This window comes from Terrapene carolina, unplaced genomic scaffold (assembly GCF_002925995.2).
Source record: "Terrapene carolina triunguis isolate 2854851 unplaced genomic scaffold, T_m_triunguis-2.0 Scaffold112, whole genome shotgun sequence".
Taxonomy (NCBI): Eukaryota; Metazoa; Chordata; order Testudines; family Emydidae; genus Terrapene; species Terrapene triunguis.
This window is the reverse complement of record NW_020664463.1, coordinates 3044158-3053814: the sequence shown is the minus strand read 5'-3', so window position 1 is coordinate 3053814 and position 9657 is coordinate 3044158. Positions and strand designations below refer to the sequence as shown.

General features: G+C 42.5%; 1 protein-coding gene across 1 annotated transcript in view; it reads right to left on the bottom strand.

Annotated features, from left to right (window-relative positions):
* The window catches only part of PIK3C2G (phosphatidylinositol-4-phosphate 3-kinase catalytic subunit type 2 gamma), a 311474-nt gene that overhangs the window by 121558 nt on the left and 180259 nt on the right, over positions 1 to 9657 (bottom strand). Inside the window, exons 21-23 of the mRNA XM_026652203.1 lie at positions 7347 to 7439; positions 4007 to 4136; positions 2481 to 2617 (exon numbers count right to left, since the gene is read on the bottom strand). Coding sequence (XP_026507988.1) covers positions 2481 to 2617; positions 4007 to 4136; positions 7347 to 7439 — 360 coding nt within the window. The remainder of the gene's footprint in view (positions 1 to 2480; positions 2618 to 4006; positions 4137 to 7346; positions 7440 to 9657) is intronic.

Sequence of the window (9657 nt, the reverse complement as noted above, 5' to 3'; positions counted from 1 at the left end):
TCCCTGGGCAAGGAATCCGACCTCCATTTTACAGAGCAGTAAACTCAAATATAGTAAGGTTAAGTGAACTACCCAAAGTATCAGAGATTCAGTGGCAGACCTAGGAATACATGACAAGGAGTCCTGATTCCTAAACCCCTGCTCTAACCACTAGATACTCACAAAGACTATGTCTACACTGCATGCTTCTTTTGGCAGCGTGTAGAGTATGTACTCAGGTAGTGCCCAGCACGGGTTTAAGTATCAGTGTAGACTGTGAGGCACAGTTTAGGCAACTAGAGTACAGACACTTCTGAAGGGTACCCGAGTACATACTATACATGGCTCTCTACTAGCCCAAACCATGTAGAGTCCTGCTGCCTCCCAGCTGTTGGAGCCTTTCCCCACCACAGGAAAAGACTCTAGCAGCTGGGAAAGGCACCAGCAGTGGGGAAAAGCTCGGCGGGGGGAGAGGGGGAAGAGTGGCAACAAGGAAAGGCTCCAGCAGCTCCCTGCTGGCTAGAGCCCTTCCCCACCACAGGGAAAGACTCTGGCAGTGGGAAAAGACTCTGGCAAGGGGGAGGCAGTGGGGAAAGGCCACACTGTCATGTGTAGGTACACAGACTGCATACGCCACTGAAAGTGATGTGTAGTGTATATGTAGCCTTATGGACTGATCCAAAGCTTTCCACTGACTTCAGTGGATATTGTACAGCACTTCTATGCTTCAGAAGAAGATAAAAATCTCCCTCAAATGAACCTGTCTAACCCATCCCAACTGCCCCATGCCATATCACAGATAAGAGGAGAGGGAGAAGGGAATTCTTCCTAGCTCTAGATGGTGATCAGATTTATACAAAGCCCATGCAGGTTTTATCTTAGCTACTACAGTGTAACAACCACAGATAGCATTCTTAATTGTAAGGGCCTGAACCTCCTGGGAATCTTACTAAGCTATCTGTCTCAATAATCATGTGAGCCATTTATATGCAGACTCTATAAAACCTAATTCACAATCATTAAGTTCTTGGTCAAAACCTCAGTGCATACAGTACTGTACCATCTTTATACTATACTATCCAATATAAATAATTGTTTGAGTACTGATATTACTGTAGTATTATGGTGCTAAATCTAGTGACTGATTTTGATGGTAGCACTGTGGAGTGATTAGACCACAGCACAAGAACTCAGGATGCCTGGGGCATATTCCTGACTGTGCCACTTAGTCGCTAGGTGGCTTTGGAGACGTCACTTCACCTTTCTGTGCCTTTGTTTGCCCAACTGTAAAATGCGGATAATAAAGCTTAGTCACCTATGTGAGTTCAGTATCCAAGTGCAAAGTCTTAATAGCAAGAGAAGATAAATGGTAAGAGCAGGATACAAACAATTATACAGACATCCTGCGCAATCAGAAATGACTATTTCATTTCTTTAAAAAAAAAAAAAGAAATTTAAGGATAGCAAATTTTTTTTTTTTTAAGAACATTCCATGTTATTTGACTTACTAAAAACAAAACAAAACTGGATTTTTGACTGATAATTGATAGCTGTCTCAATTTTCAATCAAAATGTCAGCAGCACCTTTACTGTAAATATATATGGTAATAATGATTACATTAAAGCGCTTCTAAAAGTTTAGATTGAAAATTTGGATAAATAAATACACAACCAACCACCCCCCCACCCACCCACCACTACATTCTGGCAAAAAAATGTATACATTGATGCCTACAATTAGGCATCAAATTAGATGTCTCATTTTCAGAGGAGCTCAGCACCTGGAGCTCTCTTTAAATTGGGCAAAAAGTTTGGCTACTAATCTACTGCAGGTACGGGGATGTGTTCAAAAATTCCCCAGGACGCTAAAAATTTCAAAGCCTTTTTGTGAACCTCAGGACAAGCCCCGCCTAAAAAGAATGTGCAAAAGTGACTTCATGGCTTCTTTCTTTTAAGAGAGAAACCTCTGCTTGTGCACTTTCCCCAATTTCCTGGATGATATATAACCTGATGCGTAACACCAGTTTGCATAAAACCAGATGCTTTACACAGGATCCCATAATGTAAAAGGACAAGCATGACCTGATATATCATATTACTGGGGGAATTCAATGAAATACAGTTTTCTAAAAGTGTGACATTTTCAAGCACAGAAAAGATACTGTCTGTGTGATAATATATAAAACACCATATCTCACTATCTGGATAAAAAAAATTACTCTAGGTTCAGTGTCTATTTACTTAATTTTGTCTTCAACTTCTTCTTACTTCACCTTTGTATCTCCAAGTATGGTATTTTCCTAACTTTTCTTATTGTTATTGAAAAAACACTGCACTGAATCTGGTCCCTAGCAATCTGGCCAAAGAAATGGATGTTCCATTTCAGAAGACTTGATGGTACGTGTGATCTGTTTTCCCTGACTTCAGGAGATTGTGCATATCACCATTTGCTTTTTCATTTGTAAAATAAACAATTTATGCAATGTTCCATTTTAATATACCTCTTGGTAACTTGATTCCAAAGGATGATGATGACTGAACCATTTTTTAATTGTGTTTTCCTTCAATGGTCCTATCAATCCAGACTCCCTGTGGATCTTGGCTAGAGTTGTAGCATCTGACACCATCTGCACTAGTCCTAATCAGAGAGAAGGAGTTCACATGAAAAACTCACAATTTTAAAAAGAGGCAGAGTGTTTATTAATCTGCATCGCACTGTATCATATTACCCCATGGAGAGAATTATACACACATTTCAATTAACCATAAAAGTCTACATGGTATTAGATGATCTAGAAAAAGGAAGATTGGGAGCTTCTCTTCACCCTGCCTCATAAAACAAGAACAAAGGGCTATTCAATGAAATTAAAGATAACAAATTAAAAACTGATCAATGGAAATGCTTTTCCACACAATGCACAACTAGATTGTGGAGTTCACTGCCAAATGACATCATGGAGCCCAATAATTTAGCAAGATTCAAAGCATTGGGAGGATAAAGATTGTGAGGTGCTCAGATACTCTGGTCATGGGGGCCAAAGAAGTACCTAAAATAGACAGACATCCAGGGTTTATTCTCATGCCCGCCCTGAATCCTTTAAAAAATATCAAATTGAGGGTTAGTGTAACGGAGAGAAACTAATTATAGCATCTTCCTTCTCCAGATATAATATTTTATGGTTACTTTTTGAAGGGGAATCTTTCTGGTTCTGCCTTGTTCATGGAAAGAAAGGATGAAGAGAATCCCTTTCCAGTTCCCATCAACCACCTGCCACATCCCTGAATCCGCCATGGGTCCTGCCGGCCTCCCATTCCCCAAACTTTCTCTGCTCAAAAGGCCGAAAATGCTGTATTTTTCATTTCTGTACTGTAGGTAATCTGGATGCTTCAGCTCTTTATTGTGCTAGAATTATTTTCAGTAAAAAAGTCTATTGCCATCAGTAAATTTCTTTAGCAAGTAATTGGCATCTTTGCTATGGCTTTGTTACAACAACCATAAAAGAAAGGAATAAATAAAGCTTTCATATGAGCCAAGCTTGCCTTAAGCAGTATGAGCAGCAAGGGTGGTATTTCAAACAACACTGGGAGGTTTCTGGAACTTTATTAGTCTATGGGCAAAACCTAAATAAGGGCCAGATTTGCAAAGGAGCTCAGCACCCAGTAATTCCCACTGCAACACTTCTGATCAGGTTTTCAGAAGTTCTTATTTGCTGCCTAAATGGGAGGTTTTCTTGAGAGTCCAAGACCAGTTGTGAATGCCAAGGCTTTAAATTCAGGCCTGGGTTGCTACAAAACTTCACTAGCTTGGGTTCTATTTCTTCTGAAGGGGGAAAAAAAAAAGTTAACCTCAATCTACAAAGATGTTTAGAACCCAACTGAGGGTGGTTCTGAGCACTCTTTTCCCTCAAAGGGGAAAAAGAAAAGACACTTTCAAAAAGAAATACTGAAGGGAGGAGTGCTGTTGTATTACTGGTTTACATGAGATATGAATAATGTAATACATGCATCCTTTCTAATCTGTACTGACCTTGGCCTTTTCCTGTAGATAAACACTTATAAATGATCATTTGCATATCAAGTCCCTCCTGAAGCCAAATTCTGTCCATCACACGAATAATCTGCAGAACCAGCATATCCTGACGTAGATCATCTCCCACCTGTGAAAAGGGCATGTGAAATTTGAGTTTCTCCTTGAATCCCAAAGAGAGACACTTTTCTCTCTCTTTTGGATTTTTTCCAGGCCAAAAGCCCCAGCTACCTTCATTTTACAGTAAGTCCCTGCAGTTTTGCTCGAAGTGTTCATACTATATCAGAAGGAAGAAAGAATGGGATGACTTATACAGACAAGAAGTGTTTTGGTAACCACACTAACGGTACCATATGCCCTTTTGCCTGCTGCAACCTTTCAGTTTATTACTCACATGGAAATTACTGGTCTTTCACATGCAGTCGGGAGCTTGGATCCTTGTTTAGTTAAATTTCAAAATCCATCCAATAGCAGATCCCTTTTCAGGAATGAGAGTACAAGTATTTGGCCTGACACTACACATCACAACTCAGTATTTCTAGCAGGCTACAGGGCAACCTTATTACACGTACAAATGGTTTCCCTGACACGATTCAGAACCAGTTTCAATCAGCATTTTCTTGCTGACTGCTCCCCACATGGAGTCTGTTGAACAACAATCTTAGAGAAATCGGCCTTTGCGTCTTGTAATTAATGAAGGGATTATTTTCTACCGTAGCTGGGTAAATAGCCCATAAAACAAAAGCTCTGCTATTCATCCCCTCCTCCTCAATGTCTAAATTGCATCTGGATTTTACTGGTATTTTCAAGCCTTCATCAGGAAAGTCTTTCATAAATTGTAAGCTTTAGTTACATTACAATGATTTGTTCCTTTATTATGTTCCTTTTACAGAAGCATCCTAGTCTACAGGCATTTAATGAGAGGACATCAATTTCTCCCTATCTTTTTAAAAATCCATTTCCCTTTTGTTTACAGCTAATCTTGATTCCAATTAATTATGCTCAGCAGCCAGACCTGAAGAGAATTTTTCCTGTGTTTGCTCACCACGGTTCGAAACAACAGTTACCATTTTATTTAAGCATTATCTATTACAAATAATGAAGCATATTATGAGCCAAATTATGGTTGCTGCTACATCGGTATGCTGGATAGGAGAAGGTGCAGGGAACTTCATAACACTATTGGCATCACTGCCAGTGTTCATTGTCCCAGAGGTGTACGTTGGGTGGGATGACGAGGCACCTGCCTCTCCTTCCACTTTAAGCCACTGGTTTGTTATGTAAGTAGTGCCAGGTATACAGCTTTTCCAAAGGTGACAAAGGCAGATGAGTGTGCTTCCTCCAGTGTGGCCAGAAATGATATTCCTGTTCCTGGGCCATATGTGCATAAAATGCAAATTTCACCCTGGTGGTGTCTGTAGCATGCAATTTTTAGGCTTCTGTTTTCTGACTAGGGCACTTTCTAATTTCTAAGAACTACCCCTTAACCCTTTGCTTGGAGGCAGCAACCATTTTGTGCTCTTCAGGTTGCTGTGGTCCGTACAGAGAGCGCTCTCTCTCTCTCTCTCTCTCTCTCACACACACACACACACACACACACACACACACACACACACCCACACACCCCCACACACACACACCGTGCTTTCTCAAGGAGGCTTTCCTATTGTTGTTTCTCTTAATCTGAAACAGAAGTAATTTTAGACTGAAGGCAGATGTTTTTTCTCTTTGTGTATGGAAACATGACAATCCTGGGCTTACTTCCAAATACAGCAATGGATTATGCCAGCAATTAATCCATCCCAATACCATTATTAAGGAGGTGTACCTCCTCTATCATTCCACAACATGATTGCCACGGGGTGATGCTCTCCAGCACACCCCTTGTGGCCGCTCATGGTCCTAAAGGTATGTTGCACTTAGCAACCATTCAAGATTCTTTCAATCAATTACCCTGACTAGATTGGTTCAAAACAGGTACTCCCTCTCTCAGGGATGCAACCAAAATTTTCCTAAGATGGGAATCCAGAGCTCTCCCTCCATTGCCCTGAATCCAGTCCCACACCTCGCCTCCACCCCCGAACTCTCCCCTGCCGCTTCCTAATACCCAGTCCTGAGCAGTCTCATGCTGCCTTGGCACCCAGATCCGTGCTCTTCCTCTTGCATCCAGCTCCACAAAAACTCTGCTCGTGCTGCCCCACACCCAGCCCAGTGCTCTTCCCCCCACATTGATCTGCCCCCAGCCCTGAGATCTCCCTCTTGCACCCAGCCCTACTCTGCTTTTCCCTGGGGACTGGGAGGGCCTGGCATTCATGGGTGCCAGAAGGACTGAGAAAACAAAGGGCCCAAGCAGGCACACAGGGTTTCAAGGCCACTCAAATTTGGCCCAGCCACCCCTCATCATGCCAGCAGGGAAGAGGCTGTACTGTTATACCACCCAGCTTTGGTCAGGGACTAAGTGTGTGTGTGTGTGTGTGGGGCGGGGGCTGGGCCTCCTGCCCTCCCCCACTGCCACCCTTAGCCAGCTTCTTCCTCAGCTGGCCCTTTCCCCCCAGTTAGGCCTCAGGTGCAGGGTGTTCAGCAGGGTGTCTTCTCCTGCTAGTGGTGCCCTGCTAGAACATAAGGGAGGAGGTAGCTTTTGTGCCAGTCCCTTTCCTAAAACCCAATTGGCTGGGTGAGAAGGGAGCCTCTCTCAACTCTTTGCAAGGCTCCTGGCCCCAGGCCTTTAAAGACACAGGGACAGGATTTCCTCCCAAGCACCATTCATTCCCAGGACCGGTTCCTCTCTCTAACTATCTCCTGAGTCGTTGTATATACATCAGACCTTTCCAAATCTTAAAGGGCCATGCCACATGATGGGAATGGGCTGATCCCTTGGCACCACTACTCCATCACATTGACTCTGACTTGGAAAGCCAGAATTGAGTCCTATATGTTTTGTGCCAAATGCAGTCTTCAGCATGGTAGTATTTTATCTGCTAGACAGGGCTACTGTACAATTAAGTCCTTTCCTTGAACAGTTATTTCTCTGGACTTTGTCCTTAGACCTCAAGAAGGTAAATACACTATGTTATCCTTTACTGTTTAGCCTGAGTTAAAAGCACACATTGTTTTCCTAGAATGCATTTGATTTTCTACCAATCAAAAACTTGGATGCTTTAATATATTTCCTTAATATACTGTACTTAAAGGTCTAGCATCAAATAGGATTATGAAAACTGAGCAGCACAGCCAAATCAAACACCTCAGGCTCAAGATCTGAAGCCTTCCCTTTCAATGAGTATTAAATTAACATTTTGCATTCAAAATTAACTGTGGGTTATTAGTATGAATAACCTACCTTAAAAATAACATTGATGTTTCTACTCAGTGTCTCTGTATTGATGAAGGAGATTTTCAATGGAAAAGCATTGGATGTGAAATATGAACATGCCTTTAGAAAAAAAATGATACACACATAAAATATAGTATACTATAGGCTAAAAGCAGTAGAACATTTCCCTGAGACGATGTGGTGTCTTGAAGTATTTATCAGCAGTACGGGTAACAAAAATAAATAGTCCTCGATATTAGAGACAGTTGAACTGGTTCAGAAAAGAAGAATCTCTACCATCATATTCAAACTTCTTAAAGGTTCTGAAATGCTCAGGTAATCTTTTTTCTACGACTATTTTTTATTTTCCCCAGGCCATTTAGTGCTACATTTTGGCTGGGACTGGAAAGACCAAAGTGATGCAAGGCAGACCCAATCAAAAGCTGCAATGCAGTTGTGAACACTGCGATCTAAAGATCTTTTTTGTCTTATGTTGTCAGTGGGTAGCCTGATCCTGCAATCCTTATGGAGGCAAATCATCCATTAATTTTAATGGGTCTCTAAGCCTGGGTGAGGAGTGCACCAAATTCCAATCATCATAATCTACATTATTTGGAGCCTATTTTAAACCCTGACCGTTGGCATCATATAGCGCCTTCCACCTGAAGATCTCAAAAGGCTTTTAAAACCATTAATGAACTAAGCTTTGAAAACCCCTGTGAGTTAGGTGAGTATTATTATCACCACTATAAAAAGAGAAAAACCGAGAAAGACAAATCAATGGCCTGCTTTTCAGAAATAATAAGCACCCCACAGCTCCCATTAAAATCAGCACTGGGCGTATGCAAGGGTGGAAAATTTGAAGAAAAATTATAATATAGACAGCTATATATTGTCTTTCATCCAGGGATCTCAAAGTATGTTAGAAACATTACTTAAGCCTCTTTACACGCATGTGAAGTCTGGGAACTATATATTATACTATGTTACAGATGAATAAATTTGAGGCACAGATGGTGAAATCCTGACTGCACTGAAATCAACAGGAGTTTTTCTTCAATGGGGCAAGGATTTCACTCAGAGTGACTGAAAGATTTTGCCAAAGGTTAATGTACAATAATACACCAGTGGCCGAGCTGGAAAAGGATCCTGGATGCTTGACTCTTAGGCCTGGTCTACACTACGAGTTTAGGTCGAATTTAGCAGCGTTAAATCGAATTAAGCCTGGACACGTCCACACGACGAAGTCCTTTTTTTCGACTTAAAGGGCCCTTTAAACTGGTTTCTTTACTCCACCTCCGACGAGGGGATTAGCGCTAAAATCGGCCTTTGCAGGTCGGATTGGGGTAGTGTGGACGGAATTTGACATTATTGGCCTCCGGGAGCTATCCCACAGTGCTTCATTGTGACCGCTCTGGACAGCACTCTCAATTCAGATGCACTGACCAGGTAGACAGGAAAAGCCCCGCGAACTTTTGAATTTCATTTCCTGTTTGCCCAGCGTGGAGAGCACAGGTGACCACGCAGAGCTCATCAGCACAGGTAACCATGATGGAGTCCCAGGATCGCAAAAGAGCTCCAGCATGGACAGAACAGGAGGTACGGGATCTGCTCGCCATATGGAGAGACGAATCAGTGCTAGCTGAACTCCGTAGCAGTAAACGAAATGGCAAAATATTAGAAAAAGTCTCAAAGGCCATGAAGGACAGAGGCCATAACAGGGACGCAGAGCAGTGCCACGTGAAAATTAAGGAGCTAAGGCAAGCCTACCACAAAGTCAGAGAGGCAAACGGAAGGTCTGGGGCAGAGCCGCAAACATGCCGCTTCTACGTGGAGCTGCATGCCATTCTAGGGGGTGCAGCCACCACTACCCCAACCATGTGCTTTGACTTCATCAATGGAGAATCACGCAACAGGGAAGCGGGTTCGGGGTACGAGGAAGATGATGATGAAGACAATGAAGATAGCTCACAGCAAGGAAGCGGAGAAACCAGTTTCTCCAACAGCCAGGATATGTTTATCACCCTGGACCTGGAACCAGTAACCCCCGAACTCACCCAAGGCGTGCTCCCAGACCCTGAGGGCACACAAGGGACCTCTGGTGAGTGTACCTTTGTAAATATTACACATGGTTTAAAAGCAAGCGTGTTTAATGATTAATTTGCCCTGGCAATCGCGGCCAGTACAGCTACTGGAAAAGTCTGTTAACGTGTATGGGGATGGAGCGGAAATCCTCCAGGGACATCTCCAGAAAGCTCTCCTTCATGTACTCCCAAAGCCTTTGCAAAAGGTTTCTGGGGAGGGCTGCCTTATCCCGTCCATCATAGTAGGACACTTT